At 48.8% G+C, this 24,355-nt stretch overlaps 5 protein-coding genes across 5 annotated transcripts; 1 reads left to right on the forward strand and 4 right to left on the reverse strand.

Annotated features, from left to right (window-relative positions):
• Positions 1–2,549: 2,549 nt before the first annotated feature.
• KD926_001386 (uncharacterized protein) lies at positions 2,550–3,167 on the reverse strand (the record flags this gene model as incomplete). Its single annotated transcript, XM_053105088.1, has 1 exon — positions 2,550–3,167. The coding sequence occupies one exon, from the start codon at positions 3,165–3,167 to the stop codon at positions 2,550–2,552; it is 618 nt and encodes a 205-aa protein (XP_052951673.1).
• Positions 3,168–6,289: 3,122 nt separating this feature from the next.
• On the reverse strand, positions 6,290–8,578 carry faa4 (long-chain fatty acid-CoA ligase FAA1; the record flags this gene model as incomplete). The annotated part of the gene is made up of 4 exons (XM_053105089.1): positions 6,290–6,388; positions 6,455–7,599; positions 7,649–8,070; positions 8,139–8,578. 4 exons carry the CDS (start codon positions 8,576–8,578, stop codon positions 6,290–6,292), a joined length of 2,106 nt encoding a protein of 701 aa, XP_052951674.1.
• Positions 8,579–11,493: 2,915 nt separating this feature from the next.
• Positions 11,494–12,714, forward strand: KD926_001388 (S-adenosylmethionine-dependent methyltransferase; the record flags this gene model as incomplete). The annotated part of the gene is made up of 3 exons (XM_053105090.1): positions 11,494–11,554; positions 11,605–11,766; positions 11,861–12,714. The coding sequence occupies 3 exons, from the start codon at positions 11,494–11,496 to the stop codon at positions 12,712–12,714; spliced, it is 1,077 nt and encodes a 358-aa protein (XP_052951675.1).
• Positions 12,715–13,270: 556 nt separating this feature from the next.
• KD926_001389 (uncharacterized protein) lies at positions 13,271–14,714 on the reverse strand (the record flags this gene model as incomplete). Its single annotated transcript, XM_053105091.1, has 2 exons — positions 13,271–14,263; positions 14,340–14,714. 2 exons carry the CDS (start codon positions 14,712–14,714, stop codon positions 13,271–13,273), a joined length of 1,368 nt encoding a protein of 455 aa, XP_052951676.1.
• Positions 14,715–20,564: 5,850 nt separating this feature from the next.
• On the reverse strand, positions 20,565–22,817 carry KD926_001390 (Hsp70 family protein; the record flags this gene model as incomplete). Its single annotated transcript, XM_053105093.1, has 4 exons — positions 20,565–22,360; positions 22,461–22,526; positions 22,585–22,711; positions 22,791–22,817. 4 exons carry the CDS (start codon positions 22,815–22,817, stop codon positions 20,565–20,567), a joined length of 2,016 nt encoding a protein of 671 aa, XP_052951677.1.
• Positions 22,818–24,355: the final 1,538 nt, after the last annotated feature.

Here is a 24,355-nt window from a genome sequence, read left to right on the forward strand (position 1 = left end):
TTTTTTTTTTTTTTTTTTTTTTTTTTTTTTTTTTTTTTTTTTTTTTTTTTTTTTTTTTTTTTTTTTTTTTTTATTTTATTTTTTTTTTTTTTTTTTCCCCCCCCCCCCCCCCCCCCTTCTTCTTCCCTGTTTTGCTTACTTCCTTCCACAATTGGCCATGCATTACCAGCTGATCGGATGTCGAATCAATTCTTTTATTTGATCTCATTATGACTATTTTATTTTGTTTTTCTATGTTTCACTTACTGCTTCCCCCCATCTTCCTTTGGATGAGTACTCTGTGTCGAGGTCGAGCGTTGGTCGAGATGAAAAGTTACGTCTACTACCTTGAGAGTCGAGTATTGTCACGGCTGCCTGAATAGAGTGCTCGAGTGGAGTAGGACTACGTTTATGGCAGCAGAGATATTCGCATAAGCAAGGATTGCCAGGTCTATCAGCCAGATTTGTTTTGTATTTCTCGAATACGTCTCAGTTGCCTGGCACATCCATTGCCCCCCTTTTACTTTGAGCGGGTGTCCTACCTCTCTGCCTGTGCTTATGTTCCCTCGGATTTTCCTTTCTCTCCCTTTTCTTCTTCTTTCTTTTTCTCCTGTTTTATCTTACTGTTTTTTATTTCTGTTGTTTTTTTTATCCTCTTACCCACTTTATCTCCTCTGGAAGGATGAACGGACGGCATCGTGTGAAGAAGCAAAAAGAACGTACGTACGGGTAGACGCAGACTACGTCAGAATGTGTTTGTTTCTATTACGGATTTGATTTGATTCATTGATGGTTTTTCTAAAGAGTGTTTATGAATATTCTCCATGTTCTATCTGTAGAGGTCATCTTGAAGGTCACCGAGGGTGTGGTTAAGCTGCTAATGCAGACAGGTACAGGTACCGCCGTACCCGTCGACTGCAAGCCAATGACAAGATCAGGTTAGACGGCGCTAACTACGGTAGGGAGAAGAATGGGACGGGATAAACCTTAGAAAAGAAAAAAATTAAATAGGAAGAATTAAGAAAAAAGAAAAGAAATTAAGGATCTGTCACCGTCACTGTCAGAATCCAAGAACCCAGATCCGGAAACGGTAAGAACCAGAACTAAAACCAGAACCAGCCCGATAAACTACCTAGAAACTTACATACGTAGGTATATGCATACCTACGTACATGACTACGTAGAAACATACATAGAATCAACAAAGAAACGTCTATGAAAAAAAGCCCAGGTAACCCAGAAGGAAACTTCAGGACCCATCGCAACATCCTGAGTGGCGGGATTTTCTCCGACATGTTGCGCTGCTTTGCTTCCAGGGACTTTGCTAGTTGCTTCTGTGCCGCTGTCAATGTCGCAGTGGGGGGATGCCGTGGGATGGAGGGACAGGGCGCCAGAGGTTTGGTTTTCTTCCTCGGTAGTTTCACCCCCCTCGCTTGCGGTTGGTTGGGTTTGATTGATTGAACCATACCTAGTAGGTTAGTTAGGTAGTTGCATCTTGCATCAACGAGAGGGATTAAATTAGCAGCGCAGCGGCAGCAACAGCAACAGCGGCATGTCTGTCGACGTGTTCGCTCGCTCTCCGAGGACTGGCTGCTACCTAGCTTCCTAGGTTGCTGGTAGCCTTAGGCGGCCAGGCCAATGGAGTAAAAAGACGCCGCCCGCCGGGCGAGAGAAAGGAAGTTCGGGTCAGACCGACTTCCATCCTTATTCTGGGTCTAGGAAAATGTTATTTTGTTATTTCGTTGGGGGTTTTTTTGGAGGGAAGGAGAAGTCAAAGAAAGAAAAAAAGAAAAAGAAAAATACATGAAATTCAATTCATTAAACGAGACGAGCAGTACGGAGTAAAAAAAGAAGAAAGAAAGAAACGTAAAAAAAAGCAAAACTTCGATCTTAGGCCAAATGACGACAAGATCGCCATTTTGTCAAGTTGGTCGTCGACCAGCAGCAGTTGTAGTTAGTCTACTTCCAGCCACTTACAGACAGTTGGTTCATCTCCTTTTTATTTTTTATTTTTTTTCTAATTTTTTTCTTTGCTTCCCTGCGGTCTTTGTTGTCATCCTGATACGGCTACCGACTGGTTGTTGCAGCCTTCTCTCTCTCATTAAATTTCAAGTTGTTTTATTCCCCTCTTCTCCCCACGGAGTAATTTGACGAGGAGAAGCGGAATAAAAGTCCGACGTACTTGACGAGGGCCGATTGAGCGACCCGACACGACGGACGACGTCGAAAGGAAGATGGAACTAAGAGGAGATCGACGAATCCATTCGATGATCGACCGGACATACATTAGGCCCGCTTATGTCAGTGGCAGCTCCCGTGACTCCGGTCGCGTGCTGACTAAGATCCGTTCGGCACGTTCCGATTCCTTCGTTTTGATATCGCTTGGTAGTTGTTACTCCGGAAGTACTCCCTCGCTCTTTCTTTCTGTCTCTCTCATCAATCTCTCTTTCCATCTTCAATTCCATTCCGTTATTTCTCTAGCTACGGGATCAATGAGATGAAGGAGATGATCATCGTTTCAGAAACGGAGATGAGGTTCAAGAAACAAAATGACCCTGTCCATTCATCCTCTAATCCACCCGCATCACTTCCATGTTCACGGGCCCGACACCCACCCCTACCCATTTCATCATCCCCGACAGTATCCAGCATGGGTTGGAAAGAGATCCGCCCCAATCAGACGTGCAGATGGCCATCCTCTTCGCACCATGGATTATTCTCTTGTCTATCCCTAGCGCGGCTAGAAGCACTTCATGCGTCGCGCGCTTTTCAGAATTGCGGATACCAACAAGGCCCGGAGTCGGGCGGGTCCAGCCAGTCTTCATGCCCTCGTGTACGGTATCGTATGGTAGAATGAGCTCACCCACCATGCACGTCGTACAAGGGAGTTCAATGATGGGGTGTGGAGGCAACGAGAGAGCCTTGCAGTCCACAGGAGGGTCCGCTTGACTGATGGGAGGGCAGGGCCAACGAGGGCGCGGCGTTGCTGTTGGAAGATAGCCATCCTCGAATGAATTGTGCAACCGTTGCATCCAATCTGCGTCCTTCTCCCACCGCTTCCGCTTCAGCCTGCCTCCCCCCTCCCCCCACTTCCCTCCTTCCTTCTTTCTTTCTCTCTCCTTTTGGACTAGCCGGTGGCCAGGGTTCAAGCCATGACGATGATCTTTTTCTTCCCTTGAAACCTTCATCCCTCTAACTAGGTACAGTTGGGATGCATGCGCATTCGGGGGCCCGAGTCATCCGCATGGAATGATTAGGCAGCCTCAAAAGCTGAAGGCGTTGCGTCAAATGATCTGGTTGACTGGAGAGAGAGAGAGAGACGGGAAAATGAAGCCCCAGGGTCATGGGCCCAGGACGACAGTGTGAATCCTTGGTCATAGAGAGCGGTCCGACCGCAACGCTTTCCTGGCTAGTTGTGATCTTCAGATCGTCCTGGACGGGTTTTTCCCTTTTTTTTTTTTTTTTCTCTTCTCTTCGTCACTAATTTCGTTGGCAATCCATGGCGAAGGGGCCTCGCTAAGATCTTTTTCTCATTCTCACACGCATCTTCTCTCTCTTTCCCTCGGTCCCCATGCAATCCTGGTCTGGTCTGGTCTGGTCTGGTCTGGTCCGGTCTTTCCAACTTCCTTCAACCCTCCAGGCTAACATCCAACTTTTTAATTTGTTTTCCGGTTCTTTGTTTATGCCCATGACTCCCGCGTCCCTTTGTTCTCATCCTAGCATTTCATGCATTAGACCTGTCTGTTTCACGAAACGGTCTCCGGATGTTGTGTTGCGCCAAACAAACTTCTGACGATTCTCGACACGCGACGGGGGTTGAGTGTAAACGCCCAGTTCTTGATGTCTTTGTATGGATGGGGCACCGCTTGGGCCCCGTTAGTCATGTCTCATGGCTGCTTTTAGTTTTTCTTTTCTGTTTTTAATTATCCCGCATGTGCATGGTGGATTCTCTCTTTTCGCCTTGCCTCCTTCATCTCCCAATCTCCGTGAACTCCGGCTCCACTTTCTTTTTCCGATTTTTTCAAACCCAATTATTCGGTGATGGCAAAAGATTGGCGCTGACTGGAAAGACGAACGGGAAACACTGACAGGGTCACACAGAGGTGGTGACTCCAGCTGCCTAGTCAGTCCACTCCGCCGTTCACCGAATGAGAAAAAAGACCGAAGGAGGAAAGAGACCAAAGGAGAGGGGGGCGAAACCGTAGTCGCAATCGAAAAAAAAAAGGAAAAAGAATTTCTCTTAAAAAAAGGGTGTTGATCATTCTTTTTTTTCTTTCCCCTTCCCCAAAAGTTACTCCATCCACTCCCTATGTCTCCTTTTGTCGCCGCCTCTTCCTTCCTCCGGGACTTCCCCTGGAGAAAAGATCAATTGGGATCAGATCCCTCTTTTTCAATTGTCCCCATCCTTATCGACCCTAGACACGCGCAGCGCCATCTTACGATCGAGATCCTCCTGCTCCTCCTTGGTCGGCAGCATGCCCATGGCACCCTCCACTTGAGGCGAAGTCCAAAGCCCGATCGAAGCCCAGGCCATGACGCCGATTCCAAACAGAGCCCTTGTCTTGGGGGAAAGCGAACGGTACGAGCTGGATTTTGTAGCGCACGAGGTCAGTTGAAATTCGGTCCACAACTGTTGGAACACTCAACACTCTACTCCGTCGAGTCGTAGCAGTAGTAGGAGTAGTAGACTTACCTCCAAAACGTCATGACTCTTTTTTTGAAGAAATGATAATCAATAAAATAAAATGGTCAATTATAAAGTAGGGAGTACCTCGCAACTTAAATCGGGGATCGGTGCAATTCGTATTGAAGCTGAGGTCCAGTCCCGGTCAGGAGTACAACCTGCGAAGGAAGTTGGCCGTTGCGGTGGCGCTAGGCGGGATCGGGCTTAGTGCGCTAGAGAGATTGTGGATGCCTTAGGCTGTCAGGTGTTGACGGGTCTTGTTGTCTTCAACTTCACAATAACTATATCTAGGAGAGATATTTTTTTTTTCAACACTGATACAATTGAACAGTATGTGATAACTATATTCTACACTTGATCATTGAGCGGAGACTATCTCACTCAATTGCCATTGGCATGCTAGATTCCAAATGCTAGATACGATAGTTGCCAACACCAAACCCGACATCAATCAATCAATTACATACTTACTTACTCAGGGAATTCAGCCAGGAGTAAGTCATCTTTACTTCTTTTCTTGCCTCTTATTCCCTCTGGTTCCACTCTTATTACTGACAATGATAATGAAACCAGGAACCAAGCATACCCAACACATTGCAATGAAATCAACGGACAAACAAACACAAACACAAGACAACTCTCCTTGAGCTTGTAACTGCCTGCCTGCCCACCCTCTGAACCACTCCAACTATCTATCTATCTACCTACCTAGGTTAAGAAAATTACTAAAATATCTAACAATCATACAGAAAACTCCATCTCTAGACTATAGATATCCATTGTATCGAATCGAATCGAGAATTCCAAAGGAATCGCGAATGAAAGGACTGTCCATACACCTCATCCACACCATCAACCTCATGCCTAGTCGACTCGTGCTCGTGTTCGAGTATTATAAAAAGGCAGAAGCTGTGCCTATGCTACGTACAAGACCAGGCAAGATAAGGTAGGATATCTATGAAAGGTAGGCAGGTTGAAGTATGATGTTCTCGGTTTGATGACGCAGAAAGCAAGAAGGCTTGAATGGTACACAGTGATATCCACAAGATCCGTAACTATAGAGAACACATTGTTCCAGGATCTGAGGACCTAGGGTGTCAGGGAAAGCCCTCATACTGTAATCGGGATGCCTACAGGTCGATCTATGTTTGCTTGGGCGTTGGTAATGTCAATAAGGTCTCATCGGATGGGCTTACGTTGGGTTCTTCCTGATTGTTAGAGCTACATCTCATACAGTTGAATTTACTGCTGGAAATTCCAGTTCAATCCAAGGTCTTCAATTCAATGACTTGATATTAGTAAACAGATCATATCAATCCAGTTCGTCGCCTTAGAACTAATAAGAGAAAAAAGAATATTCTATGCCTTGCTTGCGCCAAACATAAACATGGAGCAGCCCAACTTCAGAAAAGAAGAGAGAAAAAAACGAAAAAGCCGTCCGATTCAGAGCATATCACATCAAATCAAATGCACGAATCAAATAACGGAAGAGAGAAAAAAGCTCAAGCAAAGACGGAATGAATATAAAGCAAGAAAAGCTATATAAAATTGAAAAACATTAGAAAAGATGGAAATCTCGTACAAGCACAGATTAATAACTTTGTCTTTTTGGGTGATTTGCGTTCTTTAGACGTTCTTCTTCTTGCCATACGCAATGTCGATCTCGCTCTGGAAGTGGTTGACGATCTTCTTGCGCTGGAGTTTCTGGGCGGCGGTCATATATCCCTGATGAAAGTAAAGATTAGCCTCTGGTTCTTAGGGTTGGACAGGAGGAAGATGACAGGAACTTACGTTTTGCGAGGTCCACTCTTCGTCGGAGAGCACTACACCGTTGATGATCTCAATACCACGGAGTCCGGCGGCGCGGCCGGCAGTCTGCAACTGCTTGAGCACGATGCCCTTCAGCTTTTCGTTGTGCACCAGGGATTCGACGGAGTCGCCTTCGATGCCGTTCTCGTGTGCCAGCTTGAGCAGCGCAGGTTCGAGGGGCACGATAATGGCGATCGGCTTGTCCTGGTCCTGAGCGGCGTAAACGCAGATGTTGGCGACCACGGGGGAGGAGCGATAAACCGACTCGAGCTTCTCAAGCGCAATGTATTCACCGTTGAGGGTCTTGACCAGGTTCTTCTTGCGGTCAATAATCTTGAGATGGCCGTACTGGTCGAACTCGCCAATGTCACCCGTCATGAACCATCCGTCGTGGGAGAAGGCGCCCTTGGTCTCCTCCTCGTTCTGCCAGTACGCGGTGGTCACACTGCCGCCACGGATGAAGATCTCACCCTGGGGAGGGCTGTTCTTCGTCAGGTAGCCGGCGTCCGGGAAGTCGACCAGCTTCACCTCGATCGAAGCGGGTATGTCACCAAGCGCGTCGGGGTTCCAGGCCATCGGGTCGTTCAGCGCACCCATGGCGGAGGTCTCGGTCAGCCCGTAGCCGCTGATCATAGGAGCAATGGCCATGGACAGGAATTTTTGCGTTTCCTTCGAGATCGGACCGCCACCGTTCATCATAATCCGCAACCGACCACCGGTGGCGTCCTTCAACTTACGGAAGACAACGGTGTCGAGGATCGAGGCACCCACGCTGTGTCCGGGGAAACCGGTCGCCATCAGGAAGTTCTTGGCGGACATGGCTCCCCAGAACAGACCTTTCACGAGGAAGTTGGCCTTGTTCAGGTTGTTCAACACACCCTTCTTCACGGACTCCCAGACGGCGGGTACGCCGACGAGGATGGTGGGCTTAAACTCGCGGATATCGCCCTTGCAGTTGCGCATGGAACCGTCTGACAGCGTGCGAGGGTTTCCGTAACCCATGGTACCGCCCCAGAACAGACAAAGGTTCTCGAACATGAATTCCAGGATATGCGCTTGCGGAAGGTACGTCAGGAGACTGTCCGAGGGGCCGATATAGTCTCCGACGATTGCGTTGATACCGGCAGCTATTGTAATTAGTTCGAAGATCAAACAAACGGACCGAGATCAACTTACTCGCAGCGATGACGTTCTTGTGCGTCAGAGGAACACCCTTGGGCGGACCCGTCGATCCAGAGGTGTACATGATGCAGCAGAGATCTTCCGGAGAGGGCGGGACGGGGTCCACGGGGTTCTCTTCACCCAGCTTTTGAAGCTCGTCGAAGCTCACAATGTTCAGGTAGTCGTATTCCTGTTTCAGTCGGTCCAGGTTCTCCTGTTTGACCTCCTCGAACGAGTTGTAGATGACATATTTGATGGACTTGGCATCCTTGAGGACGTTGGCCACGGAGGGGATCAGGACGGGGTCGCAGAAGATGGCGGCGCTATCGGTTTGGACGAGAGAGTGTTTCAACCCATCCTCGCCCAGGGTATCATATGCGGTAACGATGGTAATCGACTGAGACGAGGCTCCGTGCGACATGAGAAGCCAATTGGCGCTAGAGATAAACACCAGTGTCAGCCGTCCACCCCCGATCGTGTACAGTATTCCTAACGGTAAACGTACCTGGTCGCACCGTAGAGATGAACCTTGTGTTCCTTCTCGAGTCCCAGCTTCCGGAGACCGGCGCCCAGCTGCAGCGCCGTCTGTTCATACTCGACGAAGCTCTTGTACGAGTATTCGCTCTTTTCAAAGTAGGTCCATTGCTTGTCGACCTCCTGCTCCTTGCCGTCAATGACCTTCTTGACCTTCTTGTTCTCGACGTGGGTCTTGATCAAGCGACGGCTTCCAACGGCCTTCGCGTTGCCGAAGACCCGCGCAGAGCGGCGGAAATTATCGTAGACGGTTGCGACGTCCTCCGAGGGCTTCAAGATCAGACCGTTCTTGGCCACGGGGAGGCGGCGGGGAATAGTCTCTCCCTCGACGCGCTCGTAGCCCGGAGCCTCCACGGTGAATGGAGGCTTCTTGGACATGCGCGGTTGAAGGTGAGCATCTCTTTTCGACATGTTGGCGGCGAGTTAGAACACGGGAATGATGTGTTGGATGTACTTGGCGAAGGCAGAGGGAGAAAATGCGATCGACTACAGCGATTGCCAATTAGCACACAGTTCTTCCCCCCGAGAGGCAAACCGACATCGGATGTGAAAGGCGAAGCACGACAAAACGGCCAAGCACGAGCAGGAACCACAGGTTCGTTGCGGAGTGGCAGAAGTCAAAACACCGAGGGCGAAGTTGGATTAACTAACCAGGTGGAGACCCAAAAAAAAAGGTCAAGAAAAAAAAAAAAAGGGAGCACAGAATGCACACCACGGGGTTACTGGCAGAGGAATGAAGGGGTGTGCGGGGGAGGAAGCGCACCAGAGGGAAAGGGACGAGAGAGGGAGGACGGGGAGAAGAAGAGCAGCGGCAGGGATGATGAAGTCAGAGAGTTTTCGTGGCTGGACTGGACTCAGGGCCACTCCACCTGCCAATGACGACGCCGAGCCGATGGGTCCAATCCCGGGACTGTTGGTCGGTGTTGGAAGTTAGACTTAATTTTACACTTCTCTACCAGCCTGCAATATTGATCGGACCTCCCTTGCGCAACAGATACTCCGGATCGAGGTATCCTTTCCCTGTCAGCCGCCCTGTCCGGGTACCTCCCCGGCGAGTCACTCCGTCGGCTCGGCAAGACGCCGTTCGCTTGCCGCGGTTCGCAAGCAAACACTGATTATTCGGTCGTGGAAGGTTCAGCATAGGGGTACATAATTCCCGGCATAAAATCCCTTTGTCCCAAATCCTAGATTGGAGAGAAAGTCCTGAGATGCAAGACGGTTGGGACTAAAAAATACCAAGCACCGCGATCCCTGTCCGATGATGTCATGCATCGACGTTCTTGTCAGCATCTTATTCCTTCCCCTGATTTCTTATTTCGTGAGAAGTCCAATCCCAGGGCGGCGTAGTTGGTACCTGAAGTTAGAACTTATTATACTCTACGATCAGGTCTCCTTTGCACAACGGTCAAAGCAGATACTCCGCGCCGAGGAATCCTTCCGGGAAGCGTCGGCTTGAAGGTTGTCATTCCATATCGCTCGGCCTTAGGAGTCCAATTAACTACCGAAAGGGTGAATTCAAAGTAGATACGCCGTATTCACCCCTGAGTGTTTGACTAGCATCTTCACGCGGTGCTGTGCCTGATCTTGATTATACAAACTTCAAATTCGCTCAAACGATCCACCGTGTCCTATCACTCCTTTATCGATCTACAACAAGCCATCGGGAAGGCGTCGGATAGCTCTATGAGCAATATCCCAGACGACCCATATTCCTAACTATGACCGGTCAGGTCCTATCTCTATCATACATACATTCGCGTTACATTACTGGTACTTCCTTGCCGTTGGTTTGAAGAACCTGGAAAATGGGGAAGACTATGAAGTTAATGCTAGCGGTGACTATAGTCGTGAGTTGTTGAGAGAACATAATCAACTAGAAGAGCATCTTTCGCGGTTTAAGGAAGGGGGCCGGTATCATACATGGCTCCAGGAAAAGCAATCGCAGACTGGATTGTCATCAACTGCGCAGCTACCCGGCCAACTCGTGGTTCGTTTCTTATGCTCCTGTCCATCTTCTTGTTGCTGACAATTTGATAGAATAAGATGGGCCAAATCTCGTGCACGCCGTCTTCGAAAATGATTTCACGGAATTGCAGCTTTTCCATCATAAGGGGCGTGCCGAAGAAGTCTAGAAAACCATGCGGAAGACCAGTCCTCGTCAGGGATCCCGAAGGAAACCTCACTATACCTGCTATTCAGGGGTTTTACCTCCTATGTGGTTCCCTGGCCGACACTTATCCATGGATCGTCAACGAAAAAGTGACTGATCCGAAGAAAAATAGCAGGATCTACCAAGGAGTCTTCACTCTGCCTGAGGGCATCCAAAAACTTCATCCCAACGTGGATTGATCGCCGAACTACCACCCCGAGTCCATTGCCACATGCGAAGGAGTCGGCAAATCCACCTTAGGACAAACCTTTAGTCGGGCAAGGGCTACAACTTGAGGCCGTGGTCGAATATGCTGCGATATGCCAACCTAGCCGAACATGTTCACTTATCCGATGATGCCTTCTTCGAAGGGACTTATACGTCTACAGAATAAAGGAAAGAGCCTCTCGCACGGTTGAGAATTCTCATCATTACCTCAAATGGTAGCCATAACTCAACGTGCGTAGTGGTCGAAGTGTCCCTGCAATTTATTGCCTTTTCATGACATGTTTCGCCCGAGGATTTCCCCCATTCATTATCTCCACAGAACTATTTCCCCTTTTGCAAAGGTACTTCACCAGGAGCTAATAACTAATGAAGGAGAGAAGGGCATAGAGGGCATAGAACACAAATCTACTAATAAGACTGATAAGCTTTTTATAAGTGCACCAGTAGAAGGAGAGATAGGAGGATATAAAGATGGACCAGTACGGAGGGGTAAACAAGGACGTTGAAGTTGTAAACCCGCTCGAAGGTCGCAAAACAATGAAAGCTCGTGGACAGATCACATCAAGAAATGTTCGTCTTCTAATGCGTTGTAACACAGAGGCCGTGCATCGCGTGGCAGTAGATCATCGATGAGGAAGTCCGCCCTCAAAAGGAAGCGGACTGAAAACATCAAGCAACACGACCCCCTGTCGGATGATGACATGCATCGATTTCCATCTGGTCAGCCTTTTGTTTTTTCTTTCTTTTTCTTTTTCTTTTTCTTTTTTTCTAAAATTTCTAATCCACTTCGAATGCTGCAGTTAACCTGATTGGACAGCTACGGGGTTCCATCGCCGAGGGCCAATCACGTCTGTTCCGTCCAACGGTTGAATCCAATCCTTTCGGATTCTTCTGGATTGCCTGTGGTGTACTTCCAGACCTACTACGGTGACTATAGACATATACTCCCATGGAGAATATCTCCCATCTCCTCGCCGCGCTTGGCCCAGAGGTCGACGATGTAGACGAGGGTGCGTCCATATGCCTACCTACCAATAAAGCCCCAATTAACCCCTCCTAGAATCCTTCCTCATCTTCTCGGAACCCATCCCCTCCGCCAACCTGGGCATGATCGATCCCCGAGCACCCTCCGTCGAGATCTCAATCCACGATCAGGACTACACCGTCCATCAATCGCCCACAGTTCTCTCTTCCGCTCGGGCCGGCGGCACCACCGGTGCAGGTATGTACACATACATCCTACCTACCTACATCCATACAATGATCCTCACTAGCCCTAAGGTATATCACAAGACAAAGTCTAACAACCCACACAGTCCTCTGGAAGATCACTCCCCTCTTCGCAGAATGGATCTCCGCCCACCAATCCAATCCCCTCTGGACGCATTCCCTGCTCTCGTCGTCCTCCACCGTCGTCGAGCTGGGCTGCGGCATCTCCGGCCTCATGGCCCTGGCCCTGGCGCCGTCTGTTCGGCACTACCTCGCCACAGACCAGGAATACGTCCGTCGTCTTCTGCGCCAGAACTTAGAGACGAATGCCTCGGTATCAGTGTCGAGAACCACCTCGTCGAATCCAAAGGGGGGCAAGGGTAAGAAGAAACAACCCACGAGAACAGAGAAATCAAAGTCGAAATCAAAATCAAGCCCCTCTTCTGCTGCTGCTCCTGCTGCTCCACCCAATATCGCATTCACCACTCTCGACTGGGAAACCGACCTCGCGACCTCCTTGAAAGATAGCCTCCAGCAAGATGAAGACGATGGCGAGTACAGCCCCTCCTCGAAGGCAGAAAGAGACGAAGTAGAAGAAGAGGATAAAGGCTTCGACCTACTCATCTCCTGCGACTGCATCTACAACGAAGCCCTCGTGGCTCCCTTTGTGCGGACCTGCGCGGACATCTGCCGTCTACGACCTGTCTACCGAGCCCAGGATAATGATAACGATAAAGGCGACGGTGATAGCTCACAGACATCCCGACTACCCACGATCTGTCTCATTGCGCAGCAGCAGCGGTCACCGGATGTCTTTGAGACGTGGTTGCGGGAGACGATGCGCTTCTTTCGGGTCTGGAGAGTGAGTGATGAAGTGGCCGGGGAGAAGCTGCGGGTGGGATCAGGGTATTTGGTGCATTTGTTGTTGTTGAGGGGAGATGCTGCGGAGGAAGGATTGTAGGTGTATATACATGTGTAGAAGTGTGTTCGGTTTGGCCATGTCTATGGAGTAGGAGTGGTCCTGCTAGATGACTATTCAATGCTTAGGATGGGATGATTCCTGATATCGGTCCAATATAACGAACCCCTGGAATTAAGTGTTATCAAGAGGATATACTGTCTTGACACATACGCGCAAACATCCATAAATAACGTTTCAAGGATTGAATTGGCACCTCAGTCCATTGCATAAATAAATATAAAGTGATAGTATAGCCACCAAGGTGGTATAGGAGAGAGACAGAGAGAGAGGCATTACACTATAATAAAGATACAATGAACCACCCATAAATGCACGATGAATGGAAGGGTATTGATGCAAAGCGGCAAACGGAGAACAAAGGCTAAAGCATGCTCATACTATGCGAGGTGGAGTTGCGTAGTGGAGGGAGGGATGCAAGTGATGTGGGTGTTTTGGTCCTCGGGGAGAGAGAAAACAACAAGGAAACGAATGCTGGATAGGCAAAGGGAGACCAATTTTTGAATACGTTGTGTTTTGTTTCTGGTTCTTGAATTGTTTATCTAGCCTCAGCGGTTTCTTTCAACACGCTGCTGCGCTCGGGTTCGTCTCGGTCTCGGTGTCGAGGCATTTCAGCCTCGTCCAAGGTAGGGCGTCGTGGCTCGGGAGAGGCTCGGGATACGATCTCAAGAGGACGGGGGATGGAGTTTAACCGCTCGCGAGCATCGTCTTCGGGGTCCCGGTCAATGATGGAGGAGATGGACTGCTTCGTGGAGGTGTTGGGGGTGGGGTTGGGTGCCTTATTTCGTTCCTCTTCGGCCGACAAAGACGCGGCGGGGATGGCCAATGGCCGGTCTGAAGATTCTGTCTTCACGCGACAAGGCTTCTCTGGGGTTTCCTCCTCATCTGAGGCCGAAGAATATTCCACCTCTTGTTGGTAGCCCTCCAGATCGGTGGGGGCCGACTCTAGACGACTTTCTTCAGTCGATGCACGATTGACTGTGGACATCGGGGGCAGAGGCGCGTTCGGATCGTACACGATCCCGCAGACCTCGAGGGCCCGGGACTGACTCCCCAAACTGCGGTCTTTGTGCTTCTTGGTCAGATGGCACATGAACCCGTGGAGAGTTACGAAATCCGACTTGCCACAGCCGGACACCGGGCACGTCAGATACACCAAACTCCCGTCCGATGGTCGCTTCCACAGGGCTCGACCGGAAGGATCATGCGCCGCTGGCCGTCCATGGCGTTCCCCCCACGCTTCCACGTTCTTAATGGTATATTTCTGTTTCCGTCGGATCGAAGTAGCGCCCGTCGGGTCGTGAGGAATGTGCTGCGGCGGCGGATGAGGTGGGGGTGCTTGAACTGGCGGTGGAGGAATTGGCCGAGGTTCTGGGGGACTTTGCTGCTTGAAGAATGCAAGGGTGGTGGCCGCATTGGTCTCCGAGAGACGACGTGGCGGCGTTGGGCGAAGAGGCGGAGAATCCATGCCGGCATTAAATCCCAGTCCCATCGACTCCCGCTTCAGGCGTTTCCGTTGCCTACGTAGGTCCTGAAAAGCGCGAAACAAAATCATCCCCAGGTTAGACAACTCTATACAAACTGAAAAATATCATCCTATATCATACCTCTTCTTCGGCTTCGGCATTTTCGGTCATCCTACGATAATCTTCGTCCTCTCGCTTTCGAACGGCAAGTAGATGGCTACGAGCTGCCATACGCGATGCTTCTTCGTGCTCCAATTGCCTTAGGCGGGCCTCAATGTGGTCTACCGGGTTATGCGGCGGCGGCGGTGCCGGGGGACCGGGCTCTTGCATAGGTGGAGGTTGGAAGGATCGGAAGTGATGGTGATTTTGCATGATATGTTCATGATGGGCGATCTGAGTCGGGTTCATGGCGATTGGATGGAAACGTGGCAGGCTCATATTCACATGGTGTCCATGCGGGACTCCGTTGAGCCCATTTTCATGGACTGGAGCCACAGGAGGCGCGGCAACTGTCATGACGACCCTGTTTGGAGGCAATTCGAAAATTAGTGAGCTGAAGATGTACTTCTAGTTTTCTTCGGGGGCATGTACATGCAGACGGTTGTCGGGAATGAAGCGCGGAGAAAGGGAGATTAAGAACAGAGGCGAAGTAAGGGTAGGAGGATAGAATGTGAAGATTATGTCAAGGAGAAAGCAAAAATTTTGAAACAAAAAAGCAAAGAGTAAAAAAAAAAAAAAAAAAAGAAAAGAAAAGAAAAAAAAGCAAAAATGGGCAAAACCAGGAGAGCTAGTCAGGAAGCCGAGGGAAACAGGAAATTAAACGGAACCAAAGAGTATTAGAATGAAGGGCGAGTGAGCACAGGGAGCGATTATAAGAGGAACGGCGAGAGGAAGATAAGCAGTACGGAGAGAAGCATGGACGAATAGATCGGAATCTGGGATGAAGGCAAGGCAGGAATCAAGACTTACTCTGCAGGATCGTAGAAAGCAAATGAAGAAGAGTAGAAAGTACTACAAGACAAGAAAAAGGAAGCAGAAAAACAAACCGCTAGCGCGCTGCACCCTGCCCGTTGTTGCCCTCAAGAAAGTAACTGGGAAATTTCCCGCGGACCGCCCAGAGCTGATTTGTTGCGATGCAAGTGGTTCAACGGCCACGCAAGGGATTTAATGGATTGGAAAATCATCCAAATGAATTCTAAAGACGAGGAGGGAGGGGGAATGAGAGGGGGGAAAGAAGGTTAATCGCGAATAGAATGGAATTGGAGCCAAAACCCGCTAGTTTTTGTCTTTTTTTGAGAAAAAATAAGACAGAATAAAAAAAGGGCAAGAAAAAAGGAAAAAAAAAAAAAAGAGTACTTCGGGAAGGCAGACTAAGAGAAATGAGCAAAAGACACGAAAGACTAAAATAAATAAAACCAGATCGATTGGGACAGCTCCAAGGGACTAACTCAACTAGCCAGGAAGCTAGCGTCTTGCGGTCAGTGGGCAACAAACATCCCGGTTTTGGTGAGCAGATGTAGTAATAATTGTCAATAATCGCCTGGTCGTACAAAGACCGATTCTCCTACATATCGGGGTGGGACACCTTTTTGTCTCTCTTTTCATTCCGTCAGTTCCCTCAAAACGAACCATAATTATGGATCAATCTTCATAAATCCGTCTAGCTGCCTTAATTTTCAAATACGGGGCACTGACTCTTTACCCATCACTGTATTAATAAACGCATTAAAGAAATAAAAATAAAAATATTCCATGTCGGCACCACACACCAGTGCACATTACTACTGTGTTCATCCGTCATCCAGTCCTATTACTTGCTACTTTACGCACGGTGCTTGATCCAGCTCCCCCCCAATCATCCAATGCGTTGTGGTAGTCTAGACGCTCTCCGAATAGAAATCCACTACTGTCACACTAGTGACAAACATAATCAATTCATCGATCTATAATTTGTGATTTATCAGCATCCCTTGTGCCTCTGCCCGTGAAGGAGGGGAAGGGCAGAAAGTCAAATGGCAGGGAGCCAGCACTGTGCGTCGAACTGTCAAGTAGATCTGGTGGTGAAGTGCACACAGTAGTTGACAGTACACACAATGGCAGTTTGGTTCATCCCCATATCTGGACTGCATGCGAGCTGCCTCTCTCCCCTTCCACAGGCAAGGGTGGAGAGAGCCAAGGAGGGAGAGACACAAAAAAAAAAAAAAAGAAAAAAAAAAATTAGCGGCACGATTTCTCGAGTTCTCGTTCAGACTCAGATTCTTGAATACTCATTACTCACTTACTCAGTCATCTTTCTGAACTCGTTACTTTATTTTTAGCGACCGGGGACCAATGAGATCCGGATGATCTACTACTTGTATGTAACGCAATTAAATGAAAAGGAATGTGGAAGATCATAGAAGATCGGTAGTGTTGTGGAAGTGACGCAGAAAGTGGATTAGAGTAGGAGACCCGAGGTACGTACCCCGTAGAATTAATCGATCGTCCATTCTTCCTCATTCCTGGGAGTTTTTGATAGAGAGGCCACGAAGAAGGGAGGGGAAGGGACAACGCAGTCTGAGATGACACATAGGGATTGAAGAATGAAGAGGGACGTCCACTCCTCGCCTACCAGGGAGACAGAACCCGAGAGTCGAGCAGGAGCTGAGGACTCGAGGAGTGTGTGTGTGAAGGACCGACGATACAGAAAAAGAGGAACCGAGTGGAGACGAGCCAAAAGGCGCGATGATCATTCCTGGAACAGGTACATTAACCAAGCGGCGATCGACGAATGATGGAAGGCGACGTTTTGCAGGCGGGCAAAACACGAACTAAAGGAAGCGACTCCCACTGGCTCGCGCAAATTGGGCGGGACAAGTCGATGGGGCTTGAGATTAATCAAACAGGAATATTTGCCAATTGGTCTCTGGTTTTTTTATCCTGCTGTCCCGTCTCTCTGCCACCCCCCTTGAAGTTTATTCTTGTTTTTCTTTGGTTTTTTGGGTCGGACGGTTGATGCATCCATGGGTCTCTCCACGATGAATCTGGAGTGCAACCAGGTCTGACGAAATCGTCGTTTCCGACGTCCACGGTGTCGAGGTTTCCTCTCTGGCTCTTGAGTCTTGACTCTACCCACCCTCCCTCGAGCAATGCATTGACTGCATTTGTGTGCACAGTTGATTTGTTTTGGCTGCTGCACACGCTGCTGCAAGTCCCCCGGTGGAGCCCCCCCGTTGCATGTGTGCTGCCGATAAGAAAGCAGCCAATTGTTGGGGATTGGCCTTTTCTTGTTCGACTTTGACTGGTTATGTTCTGCCTTGGATCATGTCATCGCCGAGGTCGAATGCTTTATCAATGTCTATTGTGTTGTGAACTGTTGAGGGTGTAGACTGTAGTGTACACCGTAGGGTGTACGGAGTAGTGTCAATCATGTGTGTGTGTACTGATGGCAATGGACCGGGGAAACGGCCGTTCTGTCCGTCTGGAACACAATAATAATCCTAATAAAACAGAATACCAAAAAAAGAATGACAACCCCGGCTCTTGACGGACATTCTGATGATAACCATTAACCATTAACCATAATCATTATGATTATCCTCCGTAGTTTCCGGCGATAGTTTATTCCTGCGATTGTCATGACTATTAGAAACCAAGTACCCCATACTAGAACCACGCCGTACCGTGTGTAGGCCCCTGCTTTCCTTTCCTCAACCACCGTCCGAACTATTCAACTCGACTGGATCGATAAGTCCAAAAAGTATTGTCAATCCTGCATATCATGCTCCACCAACTGTGCATCTCGCCCACCCACCCCTTCCCTCCTTCCCCCTCGTCCAGGATTCGTCCTGCCTTCGACATGCGAAGTTTGTCAACCCCCCTTTTTATCTAGTTAGCATTCCAATAGGAAAAATTCTTTTTCGCCAACAGAAGGATATAAGACCTGCAGAATGGAGTGTGTACGATTCTCATTTTCCCAGATAAGTCAATATGTATGGGCATGGATAACTACGAACACAGGGATGACTACGTACTACTACTGTACGTAGTGCAAGTCACGTTGTAATTCTCAAATGGAGGTTTCGAGTCCAAGAAAAAACCCGGATTCTGCGGGCGGATTTATTCTATTGCTCTCGAGCATGAACAGATTAGTGATTAGAAGCAGCGATGACATCGTTACCCTCCCCGCCCTGCAAATAACGAGAACCAACAGGAACATTTTTCAATCTATCTCTCAAAGACTGTCTGTCCATGCAAGGAAGTCGATCACTATTGAGACAGCCAGGAAGTAACCACCGTATGAATAGTTAGCGGTTCATAATAATTAGCTATCCCCAAGCTAACAGTTGACTACGTACGGAGTATAGTTGGCGTTAGAACGAGAACAACAAAAGAGATAATTAATAGTAAGGTAGCTTACTGAATAGTGACAGCCAAAAATCGTAATACTAATTTGAAATAAAGAAACCCAAAAAAAAAAAAAAATTCAAATAGAAACACCAACAAATAATAATCCATCCCGGCTCCTCTTTTTGTCTGACTATTACTTGTCCTAAGAAGTTCTGCCCCTCTCCCCTTGCCCACAACAACGCCTCCACAGTGTCAAGTCAAGTCAGGTCAAAATCAGTCTGGGTACCTAACTAACTAGAACCAGAACTAACGGCAAAAAGTAGAAATCGACTGAGGTCTCGACTTGAAAAAGTATTAACCCGAGAGATTCCTGAGGGAAGTGGATGCTACTCCGTAGTCAGAATCAAATTAAAATGATGACTATATTACCCCATCCGGCTAGGTTTGGTCTGGAAGCATAAACGACACAATCCTCAGTCCCAGGGCCAAGGGTCATCTCTTTTTTTTCTCTTTGCTTTTTTCTTTTCTTTTCTTTTTGGAGGGTAAAAAAAAGTACGGAATAAGCGCCCAGCCTGGATGGGAGAATAATCACTCTCGATTTGAACCTCCGTTCTCAAAAGTCGCAGCAAGAATAGTTAAGAAAAGTAGCGAAAAAAAAAGCGAGAAAAAATAGGAACGAAAGAAAATCCACAACCCACATGGACAGATGGCCGATGGACCATCATCTTCTGGATGGGCGGTTTTTTTTTTTTTTTTTTTCATCCTTAGGGGGCTCTCCATAAGCTAGGCGATTGATCTGATTCGCCCCGGTAGGTTGATTAAAAGGCCTTGAATTTAATTAAATTGAGTCCATCCTGTGATCATCCGTAGACTAGTAGGGATGGTGAATGAACAGCTGGCAGAGCAGAGGACAACGCGGAAGCAAGTGTGTCTGTGTGTTCTGTCTGTGTCTGTGTTTGTCCTAGTCTAACTACTGGTTCTACTGGTTCTACTGTGTATACAGTATGTCCCAGGGAATAATAACCTTTGTTAATGACCTCAAACTGCTGATGAGAGTGTCAACAACGCCACGGTCTCTGGCCCGAAATCGTTGAAGTAACCCTCCTGGGCGCGCCAACTAGCTCGAATCCAACTGGTTTAGCTAGTTAGCTGGCTCAGGATAAAAGGGTGTCCTCCCGACTCAAAACCACAGCTGTTTGTGAAAAAGGAACTAGCGGATGTAATCGGTACTTTTGCCTTTGGCTGATGCATGCATGGAGTGAGTGCTCTTCATATTAATCAAGATTTATATTAATATTAATATCGATGCTAAGAAGGGCTAACATGGATTCCCTTTGTTCCCATGGTCTTACTAGAATCTATTATGGTCAGGTAGCAAGCTAGTCTTCACGGATCACAATAATAATCATAATGTACGGAGTAAACTGTTGCTGATTCTTGTGTAATCGACCCACTGCCGATTCGACGCGATTCCAGAAGCAACAAGTTGCGGGCAACTGAACCACCTCCTGGGGTAATAACAGTTTCAGCGTAAGACTACCGACTCCGTTGTGGCAAATATTCTAAGCAGAGTGCCAGCAATACTCCGTGTCCAAGTTGAAAGGGAGAAAGAAAAGGTTTTTGTTTGAATCGAGAGGAGAATTTCTTGTTCTATTGTCACACGCCCCCAAGCCCACCACAACCTGATTTTTTGTGGTCCCAGCCGTTATGTCATTAAGTTACATGGTAAGACAACCAAGTTGTCTTGAGAAAAGGAAAAGAGAAGAAAAAACCAAAACAAATGCTCAACCAGTCAAAGAGGTATGAAAGGCAAGCGGGGGGAGTTGGTAAACAGAAGATCCATAACAAAGATAAAAAAAAAATTTGAAATGAAATGAAAACCCCCAGACACCAAGTAAAAGCTATCAAAGTATGTATACATATCATATGCGTGTTAAAACATTCACGAAGAGAAAAAGGTCTCTAGGAATCGAGAAAGAGAAGAAACAGAAATACACGGTCACCCATACCCTTCAAATGGATTCAGGATTGACACATTTAGGCCTTGTTCTCGCCCTGCTGGCCGGCCTCGCCGCCCTGGGACTGCTGCTGCTGCTGCTCGGACTGAGCCTTGTGCATCTTGTCGAAGAGGGTCAAGCTGGCGTTCTGGAGCTCGTCGGTCTTCTGCTTGAAGTCTTCGGCGGTGGCGGTACCCTCACCGGACTGGTTCTGAGCAACGAACTCACGGAGGGTGGCAATCTTCTCACGGATCTGCTCAGCCTCGGCCTTGTCGAGGCGGTCCTCGAACTCCTTGAGGGCCTTCTCGGTGTCGTTCACGACGGAGTCGGCACGGTTGGCAGCCTCGATGGCAGACTTGCGCTCCTTGTCCTGAGCACCGTACTTCTCGGCATCGTCAACCATGGACTGGATCTCAGAGTCGGAGAGACCGGAGCCGGAAGCGATGGTGATGGACTGGTCCTTGTTGGTGGACTTGTCCTTGGCGTGGACATGGACAATGGAGTCGGCGTCAATGTCGAAGGTAACCTCAACCTGGGGAACACCACGGTGGGCAGGGGGGATGCCAACAAGCTGGAAGTTTCCAAGCAGCTTGTTGTCCTTGACAAGCTCACGCTCACCCTGGAAGACCTTGATCTCGACAGCGGTCTGGAAGTCGGCAGCGGTGGAGAAGACCTGGGACTTCTTGGTGGGGATGGTGGTGTTACGGTTGATCAGACGGGTGAAGACACCACCCAGGGTCTCGATACCGAGAGAGAGGGGAGTGACGTCAAGCAGCAGAACGTCGGTAACCTCACCGGCAAGGACGGCACCCTGGATAGCGGCACCGATGGCAACAGCCTCGTCGGGGTTGACGGACTTAGCGGGTTCACGGCCGAACAAGGACTTGACGGACTCGGTGACCTTGGGCATGCGGGTCATACCACCGACCAGGATGACGTCCTGGATCTCGTTGGACTGCAGGTTGGCATCCTTCAGGGCCTTGCGGACGGGATCGATGGTGCGGCTGATCAGAGGGTCAACCAGGGACTCGAGGTTGGCACGGGTCATCTTGTGGTTGATGTGCTTGGCACCGCTGGCATCAGCAGTGATGAAAGGCAGGTTGATCTCAGTCTGGAGGGAAGAAGACAATTCGATCTTGGCCTTCTCGGCAGCCTCACGGATACGCTGGATGGCCATGCGGTCGCCAGAGAGGTCAAGGCCGGACTCCTTCTTGAACTGCTGGACGATGTGGCGGACAAGGTTGATATCGAAGTCCTCACCACCAAGGTGGGTGTCACCGTTGGTAGACTTGACCTCGAACACACCCTTCTGGATCTCCAGGACGGAGATATCGAAAGTACCACCACCAAGATCGTAGACAGCGACAACACGGTCGGCCTCCTTCTCCAGACCGTAGGCAAGAGCGGCGGCAGTAGGCTCGTTAACGACACGGAGGACGTTCAGACCAGCGATCTGACCGGCGTCCTTGGTAGCCTGACGCTGGGAGTCGTTGAAGTAGGCGGGGACGGTAACGACAGCGTTCTTGATGGGCTTGCTGAGGTAGTTCTCGGCAGTCTCCTTCATCTTGTTGAGGACGAAACCACCAATCTGCGAAGGAGAGTACTTCTGGCCGCGAGCCTCAACCCAGGCATCGCCGTTGGTGTGCTGGACGATCTTGTAGGGGACCTCCTTGATGTCACGCTGGACCTCAACGTCGGTGAACTTGCGACCGATGAGACGCTTGGTGGCGAACAGAGTGTTCTCGGGGTTGACAACAGCCTGACGCTTGGCAGCGATACCGACCAAACGCTCACCATCCTGTGCGAAACCGACAACGGAAGGCGTCGTACGGGCACCTTTTGATTCAAGTTAGTACAGTGGTGACATCGAATGGCGGGAAGCTCCCGCTTCGCGCTTTGACCGCCAAATCAAGGAGCAAAAAAAATTTTCACGTACCCTCAGTGTTCTCAATGATCTTGGGGGTCTTGCCCTCCATAACAGCAACGGCAGAGTTGGTGGTACCTATTGGTTTCAATTAGCTTCTCTAATGTTATTTAGTGGGATATCGACAAAAACCTACCCAAGTCAATACCAATGACCTGGCCCTTCACCTTTTCCTCGCCGCCTTCCGTCGAGTTCCATCTCCGGAAGGATGTGGTAGGGACTCTGAAGGTAGAGGGACGAGCGATGGCAGAGGCGCGGGGGAGCTAGGAGAGAAGATCAGTCAGTTTGTCTGGAGCTGAGGCGCATGTTGACCGACGACTGTCGCAAGGCGCAGAAACTTACAGCGCGAGAGATGCGAGAGGACAACATTGCGGATAGATTAAATAGGGATAAAAAATACAGAGGGAATTAAAAAGAAGTACAAGAAGCTCCAATCGATTCAATCGAAGGAGAATAGAAGAGGGAGAGAGGATGGAGTGGATTAAAGGGATAGGATAGAGGAGAGGATGGAGAGGAAGTGTTTGCGGAGGAAGAAGAAGGCAAGAAGGGAGACGGGCAAAGCAGGCGTAAAAAGAATTGCACGGAGAGCTTCGGCCCGCTCGTCGAAGTTGGTAGAATCACGGGCAACCGGCCGGTCTGTGGTCCAATCAGCGTCTGATCTGGCAGACCGCCCGCTAACCGAGCCAATCATGGGACTCGGAAGGAGCTCCGATTGTTTTCCTCGGAGGCAAAGATCGCAGTGGACCGGCTGGCGTATCTACTACGAGCTACTAGAACACTGGTTACTTGTTAGTTTGCTACAGGTAGTTAGTTAACGGAGTACGTGTTAGTCATGTCTACCGGGAGCTGAAGGTGGAGGCAACTCCATTGCTTTCCGATTTTCTTGCCATCATCTCTCAATGCCGAGTGGGACTCGTGGCTTATTGCCTAATCCGAGCTTCTCCCGAGAACTTTTGCAGTGTCAATGTAGAGAGAGGCTATGGTTTTTACAAAATTCATTGTACCGAAACTAAATCAGATAGATTTACAGTTTGTCACGGGGACTACTTTTCTATCTACATATAGCTTCGACCAATGACGTAGGTTGTACGGAAAACGGATGTAGGCACTGTTTGTATATATACTATAACATCCTGAATAATTATACACTAATTGCTTTCCCACGAAGTCAACCCCCTTACCAGTGTATCTTTGTTATCTATCCTATATGATAAGCAAACTGGAAAGCATACTACAGGATTGGGAGCCGGAAGCAAGCAATAATCGAAGCTGGCATGCAAGTCTATGGTCAAATTTACTTACACTTGGCGGTAGTGATAATTTGAAATAGGAAAAACATGCAAAGCACCGATGACAGGTGAATGTACTTCCAACACCTGTTGACTACGCATATGAAAAGCCCTGATGTGATAAATACTAATACCGTGATCATTTCGAAGCCATTCAACTCTCCGTGTGTGTTTTCACAGCCGTAGGTAGTTTTTAGAGGTAAGCAGATGGGTAATGAGCTAAACCAAGTCTAAACATCCCAGAGCATGTAGACTTTCAAACTCAATCTATTAGATGGCATCGAATGTATGATTTAATTTTCCAGTTTCGATGCACGTGCTGTCTGTGCTGTCTGGATGCTCGATTCGGGTAGATGCAGAATCCGCTGGCGCCATAAACCGTAATTGGTGAATTGCCCTTGAATAGAGTGTCCTAGGATCTCACATGCCCAATTCCGCCAAGGAAGTGAATTGTTTCCTGCCTTCTGTCTTGTAAATTGGGTGGAGGTTCGACGGGAACCTCAAGCAGAGGTGACCGTCTATAAAGGTAGGCAGTCACCATGAACCTTAGGGATCAAGAACTGTGACCACAATATAAAACACCAAAGAAACGAAGCCGAACCGCATTCGGCGTCCGAT

Source organism: Aspergillus affinis (assembly GCF_023601865.1).
Source record: "Aspergillus affinis strain CMG 70 chromosome Unknown NODE_129_length_103272_cov_84_718155, whole genome shotgun sequence".
Taxonomy (NCBI): domain Eukaryota; kingdom Fungi; phylum Ascomycota; class Eurotiomycetes; order Eurotiales; family Aspergillaceae; genus Aspergillus; species Aspergillus affinis.